This window comes from Protobothrops mucrosquamatus, unplaced genomic scaffold, assembly GCF_001527695.2.
Source record: "Protobothrops mucrosquamatus isolate PMUCROS unplaced genomic scaffold, P.Mucros_1.0 scaffold1049, whole genome shotgun sequence".
In the NCBI taxonomy this organism is placed as follows: Eukaryota; Metazoa; Chordata; class Lepidosauria; order Squamata; family Viperidae; genus Protobothrops; species Protobothrops mucrosquamatus.
In genome coordinates this window covers 550,822-567,667 of record NW_015387281.1, presented here as the reverse complement: position 1 = coordinate 567,667, position 16,846 = coordinate 550,822, and the positions used below count along the sequence as shown (strand labels likewise).

General features: G+C 38.8%; 1 protein-coding gene across 1 annotated transcript in view; it reads left to right on the top strand.

Moving 5' to 3' along the window:
- The window catches only part of ANO9 (anoctamin 9), a 53,359-nt gene that overhangs the window by 25,190 nt on the left and 11,323 nt on the right, over window positions 1–16,846 (top strand). The window contains exons 8-17 of the mRNA XM_015820065.1: window positions 132–266; window positions 4,441–4,537; window positions 6,121–6,181; window positions 6,967–7,049; window positions 9,478–9,582; window positions 11,962–12,126; window positions 12,205–12,241; window positions 12,552–12,663; window positions 13,874–13,931; window positions 14,874–14,971. Of these exons, the coding sequence (XP_015675551.1) occupies window positions 132–266; window positions 4,441–4,537; window positions 6,121–6,181; window positions 6,967–7,049; window positions 9,478–9,582; window positions 11,962–12,126; window positions 12,205–12,241; window positions 12,552–12,663; window positions 13,874–13,931; window positions 14,874–14,971 (951 nt within the window). The remainder of the gene's footprint in view (window positions 1–131; window positions 267–4,440; window positions 4,538–6,120; window positions 6,182–6,966; window positions 7,050–9,477; window positions 9,583–11,961; window positions 12,127–12,204; window positions 12,242–12,551; window positions 12,664–13,873; window positions 13,932–14,873; window positions 14,972–16,846) is intronic.

Below are 16,846 nucleotides of genomic sequence, written 5' to 3'. Positions count from 1 at the left end.
TAAAATAAGGTACTAGCTTAGAAACTTCTTTATCTAGTGGAAGTTCTTTCAGATCCAGAATTAGAGGATTTATGTCAAGGCAAGCAATGTTGTTTGGACAATCCTGTCAAGGTATATTGTTTCTTTTTCAGAACATATTTTGGGGAGAAAATTGCTCTTTATTATGCTTGGCTGGGCTGGTATACATGCGTCCTGTTAATAGCTGCTGTGCCTGGTTGTATTCTTTTCATCTATGGCTTCATCAGATTCAGTTCTGGTCAGATCAGGTGAGTTATTCTTTTTGCTTGCGAGAATATGGCAGGATGATTATGAAAATGAAGAATGCAGCCGCCTTTGAAAGTTTAGAAAGGGAAACCACTATGTTGGTCTTTTGCCATTGCTTCCTGCAGTTTATAGGCATCTGAAGCTGGAGAAGGGAACAATGGTTTTGAGCAGGCTACAACTTTCTCCTCTTTACATTTCCTCTTCCTCCACTTCCTCTTTCCTCTAACAGATTGATGGACCCTCCAATCTGTAAATTGTCATGTATCCACATTGGACCTCCCCAGTCAATAGCAGGTAGCTGTTGAAACAATCACAAATATTCCTCAGCCCTCAAACTGCATAGTTATTTGGCCCTTGTTCCTCACCCCTCATGCAACCTGCATACTTGTAATCCTGGAGGAATCTTTCCTAGGTGTTGCCTTCTGTGTGGATACCAGTAGTTGGGAAAGATACAGAATCATTTGCTGGATTTTTTTTTTTTTGCTCTATGTAGATCCATTCATAAATGACTTAGATGAGGGAATAGAAGAGGAACTCATCAAATTTGCAGATGACACTAAACTGGTAGGAATAGCCAACACCCCAGAAGACAAGCTCAGGATCCAAAAAGATCTTGACAAACTTCAACAATGGGCCCTATCCAACAAAATGAATTTTAATGTGGAGAAAAGCAAAGTTTTAGATTTAGGTAGGAAAAATCAAAAGTATAAGTACAGATTAGGTGAGACCTAAAACAGTAACTATGAGAGGGACCTTGGAGTCCTAGTGGACAATCATTTGACTATGAGCTAGCAATATGCAAAAAGCTAATACAATCCTGGATTGTATAAACAGAATCATAGAATCAAGATCATGCGAAGTACTAGTACCGCTTTATAAAACCCTAGTAAGACCACACCTGGAATACTGCAACAACAAAAAAGATGTTGAGACTTTGGAAAGAGTTCAGAGAAGAGCAATTAAAATGATCAAAGGCCTGGAGACTAAAACATATGAAGGACGGCTGCAGGACTTGGGTTTGGCTAGTCTAAAGAAAAGAAGAAACAGTGGTGACATGATAGCAGTATTCCAGTATTTGAGGGGCTGCCACAAAGAAGAGGGGGTCAAACTATTTTCCAAAGTGCCAGAGGGCAGGACAAGAAACAATGGTTGGAAACTGACCAAAGAGAGAAGCAACCTGAAATTAAGGAGAAACTTCCTAACGGTGAGGACAATTAACCAGTGGAACAGCTTGCCTTCAGAAATTGTGGGCACTCCATCACTGAAAGGTTTTTAAGAAGAGAGTTGACAGTCACTTGTCTGAAATGGTATAGGTTCTCCTGCCAGAGCAAGGGGCTGGACTAGAAGACCTCCAATGTCTCTTCCAGCTCTATTCTATTCTATTCAAGTATCCCATGGAAATCTGGAACTAACAAAAGGCCCATAGCCAATATGAGGAGCAGATGGGAAAGAAGCCTTATTAAGAGCATGCACATTAAGAAACTATATTACATGAAGTGAACTAAGTAAATAAGCAAATTATAGAAATACTAGATTAATTATTTCTTAACATTTTTTCCAATAAAACAATATCCTGGGGGGTCAACTAATGCCCTTCCACAATGGATGAACCTACAGAAAGTCAAGTCCAATTCTTTGAATATTGTCTGCAATCCTGCAGCAATTTTGAAAGGGGAGAGTACAGCTAATCAAATAAATAAACTATCTGAGAGTCGCTAGTTTTTCCTGGCACATCAATGGCTCTAGCGTCTATGAATGATACAAAAGGTTTCCAGAAAAAAGAAAAGTGATGCAGTCTTTGCTCAACCAGAGAAGCCATGGGTGGAGTCTGGATGTTGAAGGACCCAGTATCAAATAACAAGGAATATCTTGCCTGTAAATCTGCATGATGTCATACACGATGTTTCTGCCAGCCATCAGGAGATTAGAAAGCTACTCAGTTGTTGAATTGGGTGTGAGATCCTTTTTGCTACAGAAGATGATTGCCAGCTTGCTGTAGAATGCCATACTGTATAGTTTGACGTTGTAATTGTGTTTTTGAACATTTTCCCCCCCAATAGAACAGGGCTTTTCAACCTTTTCACCCATTGTGCCACTTTTAGGATATGGCAACATCCGAGTACCACCAGTCGCCTAGCAAGGTGTCAAAAACTTGATGACCCCCCCCAAAAAAGTGATAAAGTACAGGTAGTCCTCGACTTACAACAGTTCGCTTAGTGACTGTTCGAAGTTACAATGGCACTGAAAAAAGTGCCCCCCAAGGGACAGCCGAGCAAGACACCTGCCTGCCCGCCCAGCCGCGCTCTTCCTCCTGTCAGAGGTTTTCATTGTTGTGAGCATTTCTGTTGAGGATTTGCAGCGGGGGTGAGGTGGGGGGGTGTTTGGTTTTTATTTCCCCCATCTGCTGGGTGGTTGCAGCAGGTTTTAGTCACTTCACATGACCCTGGAACACTGTGACTGTCATAAATATGAATCAGTTGCCAAGCATCTGAATGTAAATCACAAGACCCTGGAGATGCTGCAACATTCCAGCTGATCAGTGCTTCTTCTGGGCTCAGCAGAAGTGCCAGGATCAGTGCTGCTTTCCAGCTGATTGGTGCTTCTTCAGGGCTCAGCAGAAGCATCAGGATCAGCGCTGAGCTACAGCTGGAGCCTGGCACTAATCCTGGCACTTCCGCTGAGCCGACTGCCCTGCAGCTCCAGCCATCTCTCGCTTAGTCTTGTGCGGTGCTGCCACCGTTTCAGCTCATTCCCCTCCCCCACTACCACTTTTCTAGGATGGTCGCGTACCACCTGCCAGGTGCCAATGTACCACAGGTAGTACCCGTACCACTGGTTGAAAAACCCTGCAATAGAAGACATGCAGGGCTTCTCTGGTTGAGCAAATACTGCATCATTTTTTTTCTGGAAGCCTTAGTCATTTAATCATGAACAGACTTGTTATGGGAAAGTGCTCTGGAATTTCTTCTGAGCTTCTAGGCTGGCTCATCAGTTGGTGACAAAACCATCATTTCCTCTGACCAGCACTCAGGAGTCCTGAGTCAGGAGAAGACCTGTGATTCTAAATAAAAATACATAGTTTCAAAAAGCGAAGCAAGGTCAGACCTGGCTGATACTTGGGTAGGATACACCCAAGAAATCCTAAGACTGTAGGCTGACCTGGGAAGCTGAAAAAATATCCCAGAAGAAGATGGTGAACTCATTTCTTATTATTGCAAAAAACCCTACATGGACCTGTTTATGAAGTCACCAGGAATTAGGTTTGGCTTGAGAGAGTCTTTTCCTTTGTAAGTGGCACTTCATGGTTGGGCAGATCTTATCTGATGTGAAATTATGGATCTTGATAGTATAACATAGGCAATCATATTCCTTAAGGAAGGCCAACAGTTAGACCCATTTTCAAAGTATTCTAATTCTGGAGAACTTTCTCCACTTAGTGCTTGATAAGGCATGTGGGATATTGACATTTTGATAGTTATGTGACAAGGACACAAAGGGACAAAAGATTTGACCTCTGAATCATGTGTGTATATGTATGATCTCATTCCATGCATCTGTAGAGATGGCATCATACGCCCTTTACATTCCGAAGAGTGGTACAATCTAATAATTGCAGGATTTTTTTTGCAGTTGATTTACCTAACAACCCACTTGGGGGGGGGGGGGTTCTAACAAAGTGCGATGTAATAAGCTTAAAGATCAACAAGTCAGTGCAGTTCGTCATGTTTTGGTTGTGATGACACTTTGATTTCTTTTTTGTTTTTATAATTATAGTATTTTCTTCAAATACTCTTTTATAACCATTATTACATTTTCTGATGTTTTCATGTTTTAGATGATTTCTAATAATAGCATGAGGGATTTTAGATTTTTAACTTATTGTGAGCCCTGAGCTACTTTGGGAGAGGGAATTCTTTAAGCGAAGCCAATAAATACGTTTAAATGGTATTTATCCAAACTGACCAACTGACCTAATATTGACATACTGCATCTCAAAAAAAATGTAACATGTACCCAATTGATCACCATCAATGAAATTTTGCAGGCATGGAACAGATAAGCATTGAAGTCAAGGACAACCAATGTCAACCTGTTTAGGCACTCTTCTACCTGTGCCTTGTTATTGAATAGAGTGAATTGTAGGAATAATAAAAATGTTGTCTCTCTCTAATTTAGTAAAGAAATCTGTGAGGCCAACACTACCATCATGTGTCCACTCTGTGACCAGAACTGCCCATTTTGGATTTTATCAGACACTTGCACATATGCCAAGGTAAGAACATAAAACATCTCACTTATCTCTTGTGGTGCTCTTAGGGTTCTAGTATTTCTACTGCCAAGGAAACAGAATATCCACAGAACATGGCTGAACTGAGAGTTTGGTTTCCCTTGTCGAATCAATAGTCATTTGTCAGATGAGCACTAAATAAATTTGAAAAATAAATAAAAGAATGAATAAATAAACAGACATTTATAAAGAGGGTAATTGTTTAATTTGATACCATATAGTTTCAGGAGTATTTTGATAGATTTAATTCATAGTCTTTAGCTTGACCCTCAAATGCTCCTTTGAAAATATCTTGAAGATAATGCCATGATTGCTAAAAGTCAGCATAACTTTGTTCAAAACAGACCATTAAGAGACTTTCCTTTATTGGACAAGGTGACTACTAGAGATATAAGTTGCTAGAGTTTTAGCAAATGTTTTTTTGATAAGTTTCCACATGATAGTCTCACTGCCAAGTTGTTAAAGAGTAGTTTAGATGGCATGATAGCAGGGGAGATCCACAACTGGCTAGCTAACACACTCATATTCAGCACCTCAGCACACTCAGCACCTGAAGGCAGGACAAGAAGCAACGGATGGAAACTAATCAAGGAGAGAAGCAACCTAGAACTAAGGAGAAACTTCCTGACAGTTAGAACAATTAACCAGTGGAACAACCTGCCTCCAGAAGCGGTGAATGCTCTAACATTGAAAGTTTTTAAGAAGAGATTGGACAGCCATCTGTCCGAAATGGTATAGGGTTTCCTGCCTGAGCAGGGGGTTGGACTAGATGACCTCCAAGGTCCCTTCCAACTCTGTTATTCTGTTCATACAATAATCATTAGGGACTTCACACTGAATTTGGGAGAAGTAGCCAGTTGTGTTGGGACCAGTATTACTCAACATTTCAATTAATAAAGATTGATTGGTTGCGTATCATAATTGGGAATGACAGACAATTGGAAGGTCAAGTTAACACTCAGAATAGGAGAATGAGATTTCAGTCTAATGTTTGGAAAATTGGTCTGAGAGATATTCTTTAAAGGGGAAAATTGTAAGGTTTTGTATTTAGGGAGGAAAAATGTGGGGGACACATATAAGATAGAAAATTTGTGACTTTGAAATGCTCTACTGGAGAGAGACTTAGGTGTGGACATTGATCACAAGCTGAACCTGAGGCAGCACTATGAAGCAGCTGCTAGAAGGGATTTGATAAGATACCCTAAAGGGAGAAGCTGAAGGAACATGGGGTGCTTAGTCTGAAAAAATCAAGACTAAGAGGTGACATTATATTTGTATTCATGTATGTAAAAAGGTGCCATGGGGAAGATGAATAGGAACAATTTTTCACTGCTATGGAAACTAGAATCCGAAATAATGAATGCCACTCACAGTTACCTACATTTCACTTAAATATAAGAAAAGAATGTATGATGTCTTTATGATCTATATCACAGCTGAATGGCCCATCCATCAATGTTCACCGGGAAAGAAAGCAGAATGACAAAAAACAACATTGTGGAAAAGGTCACACACTGTTTTCCAAAGAATCTAGTGATTTACCTCTCCTCTTTTTTTTAACCATTTAGATCACCCATGTGGTTGATAATGAATGGACAGTTGGGTTTGCAATGTTCATGACTATCTGGGGTAAGCTTGCAGAAGATTGATCTGCTTGGGGTTTAATGAGGAATGCTGTTTTTAAATATAAGCTCTCTTCTGTCCACAGGACAATTCTTTTTCCTCTTCATTGTCAAAATATTTTTAATCTCTAATTCTGCTAACAGAATATGGAATATCTTGTGGGAAAGAAATCATTGTATATGTTCCATTATATTTTTAACATTCCCTTAGTGATATATATCCTCTGCTTACTTTGGCTGATCTCAATGAACCTGGGCAGTAGTTGGATAGGAGACCACTGGGAAATACCAAGGCTGTCATATAGATTAAGATTTTTTTTTCTTTTAAAGACAGAGGAAATAAATAGCAAGCCACTTCCTTATGGCCATATGACCAAAAGTTTGACTCAAAAGAAACATCTTTATATATCATATATATATGATATATAAAGTAATAGCTGCTGTTTTGTTTTAAATGCACTCCATGGAACTTGGAGAAGCGTACTAGGTTACCTTGCTTGCAATCAACTCTGTACATTAGGCACAGATATTGGTATAGTTTTTATGAACAGAGTTGCAGTAACTTTTAAATGCCTTCTATAAATTTTATAAAATGAATTGCCCTGTTTTGTTCAGAATACTGGAGTATTCATGCAAAAAATTGAAAATAGTGTTTCTTCTCTCTCAGAGAGAGAGAGAGAGAGAGAGAGAGAGAGAGAGAGAGAGAGAGAGAGAGACCCTCCCTCCCTCCCTCCCTCCCTCCCTCCCTCCCTCCCTCCTTCTTTCTTTATCTTATTTGTCCTTAATGTACAGCCACTGTATTTTTGGAGGTATGGAAGCGACACAGAGCTAAAATTGTCAATAGTTGGAATATGTATCGTTGGGATGAAGAAGAGGTAAGGCGAGTTCTTTTCTAGTACCTAAGACCTCCTAATATCTCTGGTGGCAAGGAAAACCTCTTCTGTAATAGCTTTCATACAAGTGCAGCTACTAGACAGGTGCTGATGTGTAACCTAACATATTACAAAATAAAAATAAGGAGTTAACATTTCTACTTGCATCTTAGACCAAGAGTCAGCATTTTTTTTGAGGTAAAGAGCCCCAATTCCCAATAGATTCCCATTATCCAATTTTGTACAATGTTTTAAACCCAAATAATTGAAATTAAGTTAAAATAACCCATGTTTACATGTTCCAAATGCTCAAAGAGATTTCACACAAAATACAAAGATCTTATTATATATTTCATGCAAAATACAAAAATCTTATTATATATATATAATAAGTAAAATTTTATCATTTTTCCCTAACTGGTAGGTTGCATTGGGCATCAAATAGTAGTGTTGCAGATGCTATATTGCTGACTGCCAACTGATATTAATACTAACATCACTTGAAAATGTTGGCAGAAGCTTCAGCAATTTTCTGCTGAGGCAGAGATCAGTAAAAGAGCTCTATTTCTGTTGAACAGTAGTCCCAGTTGAGATTCCTAGAAATTTTCTCTTCTCCTCAGATTGCCATTCCAGAATTGAAACAAGGAGTAACAATGGTATTTGTTGGATTGTCTGTCCACTCAATTTAGGAAAGCCTGTGCCTTTCATTTAATAAATTGTTGACTAGGCACTATTCTTTATCATATGTATCTCCAGGTTCTTATGAAGATTCTTTAAAGCTTATTTTGTGATTTTTCTGTGACAGCATTTTTATATAGGCATCATGATTCTTAAATAAAACTGCCTGCAGAGTTGGTCAGGACAGAATAAGTTAAACTCTGAATCAGTCCATTTTGAATGTTGGTAATCGAGGTGAAAGAGATAGATGGTCACATATACTTCTCATTTTGCTTTTAGCTGTATCCTATCATATAAATCTCGGATCTCTGAAAGAGAATATTTGATTATTTGAGACAATTGTGTAACGCTTTATAAAATAGCTTCACATGTTCAATCCTTGATTTATGAGACTATTAGAATAGTAGTAGAAGCAGAGCACTTACTGTATTTGCATATAGAAAGATCCATCTTTGGCATTTCCAGGAAAAGGTGTAGAAATAGGAAGCATTTGCCTGTTTTTGTTCCATCAGCCTGGGAATTCTTTTGCAGTTCAACTGCTTTCTGTCCCATTTTGTTTGCAAGTATTTTGCATCTTTTAACCCAGTTCTCTCATGTCTGTATTTTGCACAGAGTTAACCCTAAAGAACAAACCTTTGCTTATCACAGAAGTGAGCAAATGACCCAAAAATATCTTAGGAAAAGAGATTTCTAATCTTGTTGGTTGGGATGAAGATAGCATATACCTGAGGAAATTTAACATAGAGAAATAGAGATTGTAATAGTTTTACAATTGCTGAATTATTTGATTGCCTCTGTTAGATTCTGAGGATAATTTACACAGATAGCTAATAGGCTTTCACACAGAAGTCAGAATTTAGGCTGCATAGGCCAGTCCTATATAATCATACTATTCTGCTGGTGGCTCTTATTAGTGCAGCTGAACTCAAATAGCAATAGCAATAGCATTTAGACTTATATACCACTCCATAGTGCTTTACAGCACTCTCTAAGCAAGACATGTCAAACTCGCGATGTCACATGACATCACGCAACGTATCAGGACTGTTTTGCCATTGCCGGCAATGGGGTGGGTGCGGCTTCCGTGTGACGCGTCTGGCCCAAGGGCTGGCAGTTTGACATCCCTGCTCTAAGCGGTTTACAGAGTCAGCATATTGCCTCCAACAATTTGGGTCCTCATTTTACTGACCTCGAAAGGATGGAATCAACCTTGAGTCTGTCAAGATCGAACTCCAGGCAGTGAGCAGAGTTAGCCTGCAATACTGCATTCTAACTACTGCACCATCATGGCTCTCATCCCGAATTTCACCATAGATTTTTTTGACTGCAGAATTGGGGAAGGGGCAAAAGTAAGTGACAAACACTTAGTATGTGGCTGTTGATTATATACATTTTTTTAAATCCAGAAATTGCCCTAATTCAAACACTGGTTTCAAGCATTATCTTAAAGCAAAGTCTCATTGGCTATAATAGGCCATCATGAAATAAAATTGGAATAAAGGAAAAGATTCTCTTCTCACTTTAATAACCTGAGAATTTTAAAGCCTTCAGGCTTTTAAGAAAAGGATGATTACTATTACTGCTGGGATCACAAAATTGATAGGAGTGAAAAAGCTGAGTCAGAAGATGTAATTTTAATAAAACTTTCTTCCTTATAGTCTCTTTAGAAAAAATAATAATGTTTTCTTTCCACCTTTAATACAAATGGGAACCTTAACAAGAGGTTGCTAAATGTGACTACTTCTTTCTGTAGGAGGAACTGACTTTGGAGCTCATTAATAACCCTGAAGGTACCTCTGACGAGTATCAGCATTCATATATCCGCAGTATAATTGTGCTTGTTTTATCTCTTATTATGGTATGTGAATACTGTTTTTCTAATGTACTTTTCATTCTTATTTTGGGTGTTTATTAATGGTACATATATAAGAAAAAATACTATACCTTTGGATGTAATTAGAAGAGATTCCTATAAATAAAAAGGCATTTAAAGATTTCTTTATTTCTAAATAATAAAAGTGAGCACTATTATATTTGCCTAAATAATAGGCAAAACATGTATTACATCTTATTTCCTGGTCTTCACCTCTTATTGGGAATGAATATGCTAGCTGGACACCAATGGGATATGTGAATAAGATGCAATTGTTGTCTAGAAATTTAAGCATTGAGTTTGTGTGGAGTGAATTTGGCAGAGAAAACAATTTTACTTTTCCAATGGGGCAAATATGAATCACTTAAGTAATTCAGGCAAGCATAAAACATTTATTAAGGGTGAGAAGTGTCAAGATTTTTAATAAACTGTGGAAACAAATAATACATACATTCAATATATGTGATAGAAAGCAAGTGATCAAACAATAAGAGACATTGATTTCATGTGAAAATTGAATCCAGAAAGCATTGATTCTAGATAATATTCCACAAGTGGCTAATAATAATAATAATAATAATAATGATGATGATGATGATGATGATGATGATGATGATGATGATGATGATGATGATGATGATGATGATGGTACCAATAGTAATAGGCACCTTGGGTGCAATCCCAAAACAACTGGAGCACCACTTGAACACCATTGGCATTGACAAATTCGCTATTAGTCAATTGCAAAAGGCGGCCTTACTAGGAACTGCTTCCATCCTGCGACGATATCTATAATACCATCAAACATCCACATCTGCCTATCCCAGGTCCTGGGTAAGGGCTCGATAGGTAGACAAAATGCCAAATCCAGTCTGAACATCTGGCTGACTGTGCGATGATCAATAATAATAATAATAATAATAATAATAATAATAATAATAATAATAATAATAATAACAACAACAACAACAACAAAGTTGGAAGGGACCTTGGAGGTCATCGAGTCCAACCCCCTGCTCAGGCAGGAACCCTACACCATTTCAGACAAATGGCTGTCCAGTCTCTTCTTAAAAACCTCCAGTATTGGAGCATTCACCGCTTCTGGAGGTAGGTTGTTCCATTGGTTAATTGTTCTAACTGTCAGGAAGTTTCTCCTTAATTCTAAGTTGCTTCTCTCCTTGATCAGTTTCCATCTGTTGCTTCTCGTCCTGCCTTCAGGCGCCTTGGAGAATATATATATATGGGTTACATCACCCGCTTTCCCAATTAAGTCTGTGTCTTAATATACTTCCAGGGGTTCAAGGATTTCCAGAATAAGCTCTCTATTGTTTAGTTGTTGGAAAGGCTAGTTCTCGCTATCAAAAGAAGAAATGGCTTTCTTTAAAAGAAAACATGGTTTGCTAAACTTTAAAAGGAAGTATGGATGCCATGCTAAAATGCTAATAGCACCTTTATTAAAATGCTAATACAGAAACCTAAAATTCCAGACAGGTGACACAATCATCTCATGGAAGGATAGCCAGCAGCATCACTTTCAGCAGTTTAAACCCTCACTTCATTTTTCTGGCCAGTACTAGTTTCTCTAGTTCCTAGGCTTACTGTATATTAAAACAGAAATGAATACAGGAAATAGAAGTTTTTTCTACATTTCAGTTCTTGCCATCAGACCACAGTTGCCCAAACTGAGATATTCTTTTTTAAAAATGGTCTGCTTTAGGCAAAACTTATATTCTCAAGGATTCCTAAAGGGACGTTGTGCTGCTCTTCCAAACTTCAGATACACATTAAGATCCCATTTAGGAGCTGGGAAAGTAGGGAAAAAATCATTCTGGCCATTGTGGTATTCTCCAAGAAGTTTCAAATATTGGAAGCTTTTATGAAAATAAAACCCAGACCTTCCCTTCCAGATGGAGCTGGAATTTGTCACAAATCAGCAGATTATTTGCACTGTTCCACAATGCAGCAGGACAACTTTTCTGAAAAGGGAAATTTGGAAAATTTATTTTTAGAAGATTCTTTCCAAAATCTAAGCATAGCAGAACTTTCCACTGATAAGAAGTGGCTGAGAGAAAAGATTCGTAAGCTACCTTCTGTTCCATCTTCCTATAAAACCAAAACAAACGAGTAAATTTTTCAGAGAGGTAGTATGAATTAGTCAGCAGCTAAACATTAGCGTTTATAGCACTTTAAAGACTAATAACTTTATTATTTAATCAAGATAGGTCACAAACCATGTCTTTAGATGGAACTGATGAAGTTTCATCATGCTTACCTGAAACTGATGGACCACCTGGCCTTCTGCTGTTCTTCTGATGTTTTCCTTTTTCCTTTTTGGTGTTATCAGTACTTTCTTATATTTTTTAGATATGTGTGCTGATTGGAATTGCTCATGCCTTAGTTATCTATCGGGTTGTGGTGACAGTAATCTTTACTCAGTCCAATTCAAAATTCCTTCAAGAGAAAGCCACTACTGTGGCAGTCCTGACGGGTGCAGTGTTGCACTACTTGAGCATCATCATTATGAGCAAGGTACACACCTGCTATTTATTTTGCAGCTGTCTGTTTCGCAGGCACTCTGCACTTGTATAATTTATATTTCTATTGCAGGTGAACAAGTATATTGCACACATTCTCTGTGAACTAGGTAAGAAGCATCCAATGCTGTGTCCATTCATCCTTCTATTTGAAATATATATGTACTGAATGACTGTAGAGCAGTCTGTTCTCATTTGTGCTGTCCAGCTGTTTTTGGACTGTAAAATCTCAAGATAGCCAATCATGAAAGACGAAGCAAACTGTATCTCAATATAACTGGAAAATATGAATGAAGACTCACTACAGAGATGTTCCATGCCGCTTGAAAAATATTTTCTTGAAACTGGTCTCATGCGTGAGATCAGTTTCAGATGTTCCAAGGACTATAGCTGACTGCAGGTTTGTGCCTTTTTTTCCAGAGAGGCCAAGATCATTCAGCGAGCGAGAGAAAAGCTATACAATTAAAGTCTTCACCTTCCAGTTCTTCACCTATTTCTCTTCTCTGATCTACGTTGCTTTCTTCCTAGGGAGGTAAACAGTAAGTAGTAAACTTGGGAGAGTTAGGTATTGGGCAACTGTAGGTATTAGAGCTGAATCTCAAGATCTAAGTTTTATTGAAAACTTTGCCACACTTTCTATAAAATGATTTGTAAAATGGGAGTAATGATGATCTTTTCCCAAAGTTTGTTGTGGGGTCAAACATATAGGTTGGAGATCTCTTTCCTGTTAGAAACCATTTTCAGCTAGAATCCAACTTTCCTTCTTTTAGAAAAGATTGTTGAGAAGGTGATTGTGCGATAGCTTCAGTGCATCTTGGATGAAGTGGATTATCTTGATTCCTTTCAGTTGTGTTTCAGACCTGGGCATGGGACTGAAACAACATTGGTCATGCTTTTGGATGATCCCTGGTGGGAGCAAGATAGGGTAATACATCCACTCAGCAGCTTTCATTACCACTGACCATGGTATATTTTTGGACTGACTGTGGGAGTTGGGGATAAATGGCAATATATTGTGCTGTTTTTCTTCTTTTCTCTGTGGCCGGTTCTAGTCAGTGTGGTTTGGAACTAGAGATTCTACCCTCAGCCCCTAGTGTGTGGGATTCCATAGGGTTTGGTACTCTATTCACTCTGGTTTAATATACACATGAAGCCATTGGATGAATCATCTGCCTCCATGGGGCAGGATGCCATCAATATGCTGATGATACCCAGCTGTACATTTCTACCCCCAGAATTAAGCAATGTTTGATGTTTGGAGGCTGTGGGGTCTGGGATGGGAAACAATAGGCTTCAGCTTAGCCCTGGCAAGACTGGTTGGCTTTGAGTTTGGGGGCCTTCAGGATCTGGGAACTTACCATCTTCAGTGTAGGATGTGGTATCATTGTCCCAAACAGAACTGGTGCATAATCTGAAGATTGGATTTTGGATTCAGAGCTCCTGCTCAAGGAGCAGGTGGTAGTTGTGGCTAGGAGGACTTTTGTGCAACTTTGGGCTATACACTAGTTGCACCATTCCTAGATCAGCAGGCTCTACTCTGTCACTTGTGCTCTGGTCACCTCCCAGATGGATTATTTTAGTGAGCTGTACATAGCTGCCCTTGTAATCCAAGGTGCTGGTTATGGCCTGTAAAATCCCACATAGCATGATACATTTTTAATGTATCATTCTGTGTATAATGATTATCAAAGCTGTTATTAGGATTGGGAACAATTTATATTTTAATCTCACTTCCTTATTAGGATTAATGGCCATCCAGGATCTTATGTACGTGTGGCTGGCAAATGGAGACTGGAAGAAGTAAGCTACTTTAATAAGTCCCCTTTTCTACTCCTCTCTTGATCTCCTATTAAATTAATTTCTCATTCATATCTTAGCACAGTGGTGGTGAACCTATGGCATGGGTGCCAGAGGCGGCACTCAGAGCCCTCTCTGGGGGCACGCGTGCCATCACTCCTGTCCTAGGCCTTCAGCTGGGTTTTATAAAACCTTTTCACTTTAGGCCTCCACCACCATGTGCAAAAAAAAAAAAGGTTCAATCAATCAGTCAATTTCAATTTCTCGCAGGAAAAAAAAATCTTGCAAAGTTGGAATTGATTGATTGAACGTTTTAGTCCCACCCAGTCTGCCATTACCACCGCAGTCACGCCCAGCCAATGGGCCACACCCAGCCAGTGGGCCACACCCAGCCAATGGACCACGCCCACCCGGCACCTGATGATACATAAGTGGATTTTGGGTTGCAGTTTGGGCACTCGGTCTCTAAAAGGTTCACCATCACTGTCTTAGCATATTGGAATGGTTTAAATCTTGGTTCCAGATAGAGATTATTCTGTTGCTTAAATCTCACTATAACTTTTGACTTCCACTCTGAACTTTCTATAAAAGGTATCAGAAGGAACCATCCTAATACATGTGTTAATGACAGTAATGGGTAGGCACGGATGCAAGATGCATAAGACAAGCTCAGATCATACACTTAGAACTAATTGGGTCGATCATTCTCTCTCAATGTAATATTTGGTCAGATGATTTGGGAGAGGATAAAATGGAGAAAATAAGGACCTTGTGTGCTATTTGAGAGCTCTTGAGAGGGAAAGCTGGTCAAACATGTAAAAAAATATACAGACGTGCATAATTTTCTAGCTCTTTCCCCATATACCTTTTGCAGAGTGAGAGTACCAAAAAAAATGACATTGGAAGCACCCTTTACGTATAACACATTTCCTTTTCTTTTTCTAGTGTCATCCTAGTGGTTGCATTACAGACCTTTTCATTCAGATGTTTGTAATTATGACATTAAAGCAAACTTTCAACAACCTCATGGAGTACTTGCGTCCGTAAGTAGATCATTGCACAGTTACAGCTCAAGTGAAACTAGTGTGTGTGTGTGTTCATGCGCGCGTGCGCATGCATGCAATGACAATTTCAATTCTGGGAAAAGAAATGGTGAATTGTACTTCTTTGGCCTCAGGGCAAAAGAGGAGTTTTGTTCTTTAAAACCAATAAGATCCTTACACCCACCCCGGAGAGAAGAAAACCTTCTACACCACGTCGGGTATACGAATTTAGTAGATTTAGATCCTATCTTGTAGGACGCTACCTTAAAAAAAAGAAATTGGACCCAGTAACGGACACTCTATACGTCGGACGTAAAAATATAGTTTGTCGACCTCTTGGTACTGTACTTCCTCCGAGAGAACCTCATGGCGATGGTGGAATAACAACATTCTGCCCTTTTTTTTCTCTTTACTATTGTGAGTCTTCTCCTGTGCACACATATGGTAACTCTATAAGCACTTTGAAGTAGGAAGTGAGGGCAAGGGCTTCATTCACGTGCCTGGGCTTAAGGGATTATACATATGGTTGCAACAGTTTGCCACATTGTGGAATCTTATTTAAGAGCATCTTGATCTGGTAAACTGCAGGAATCATATCACAAATATTTCTTGAACTAGTATCAGGCAGCTTCTGCACCCAAAAAACCAAACAAAACCACAACAACAACAAAAGCTGTCAGCAGCCGGAGGGCAGCACAGAGACATAATGATGATGTACGGAGTGGCAGCGTTTTGTGGGATTATAATTACTATGGCAGAGTAGACACAGTTTTTGTTTGCTTTGCAGTGTAAAGGTACATTAAGCCTCTCTGAAACTTAACCCATTTGATTTCTTTATTCTTCCAGTGAAGTTTGATTGGAAATATGTTGTCAAATTTAGCTGACAACTGAAATTTCTCTGGGACTTTGAAATCCACAAGTGGTTTGGGATCTGGCAATTGCCCACCTCATCATGTATAGAGAAGCAATTTTTTAGAAATTGCCTCACTTCTTAAATGGAACATAGCTAATTGTTTTCCAAGAGTTCCTACATTATACAGGTGAGCCTGTTATGGGTCCCATCTACAAAAGAGTTTCATCTGATGGGACCCAGGAGGAGAACCTTTTGTGCTGTGGCACCCACCCCCTGGAACATCATCCTTCCTGAGGTTAGGTTGGCTCAATCTAAGAGTGCCATCAGGATCTTGTGCAAGATAGTTTTATTGTATATGAGCTGTTGGCTGGCCTTTTCCCGCACTTTTTTTTTTTAAAATGAAGTCCTTGTTGCTCTCGGAGCTTGCTTGTTTTCTTGCAGACATTTCATTACCTAACTAAGTTACATCACACTGAAGAACCAAGTTCAGAGTGCACCAAGGACCCCAATCCTAAGCTATAAACATTCTCTTCTATTGATACTTTTTAATGCTTACAGTTAATTGTTTTAAATTTTATTTATATGCGTTTGGTTTTGCTATTTAATGTGTGAGCCATTCAGAGTCAGGTGACATGGGTGGCTATGTAAATTTAAAGAAATACTAAGGGAACAGAAGTGTTACCTCCAGTGTGAATCAAGCCTATGAATAACTGTTTTCTTTGCAGAAACATTCAAATGACTATTTGGAGAGAGATCTGTGAAGTGTTCAAAGTGCAGATATCCTAGCTTTTATGAAAAAATATATATTTATCAAAAATTATAAAAAAAAAGAAAAGAAAGGCAACTGGTTAGCTGAGAATCTGGGAAAATGGGAGTTGTGGGTTCCACATTTGGGGAAATCACCAAGTTGCAGGATGGGTTGATTATGTCTATTGTTGGCATCTTTAAGAGTGGATATATATCAGCACCTTAAGAGTCGACAGATGTCTTCTTTTGAATCTTACTTTCCTTAATGTTACATG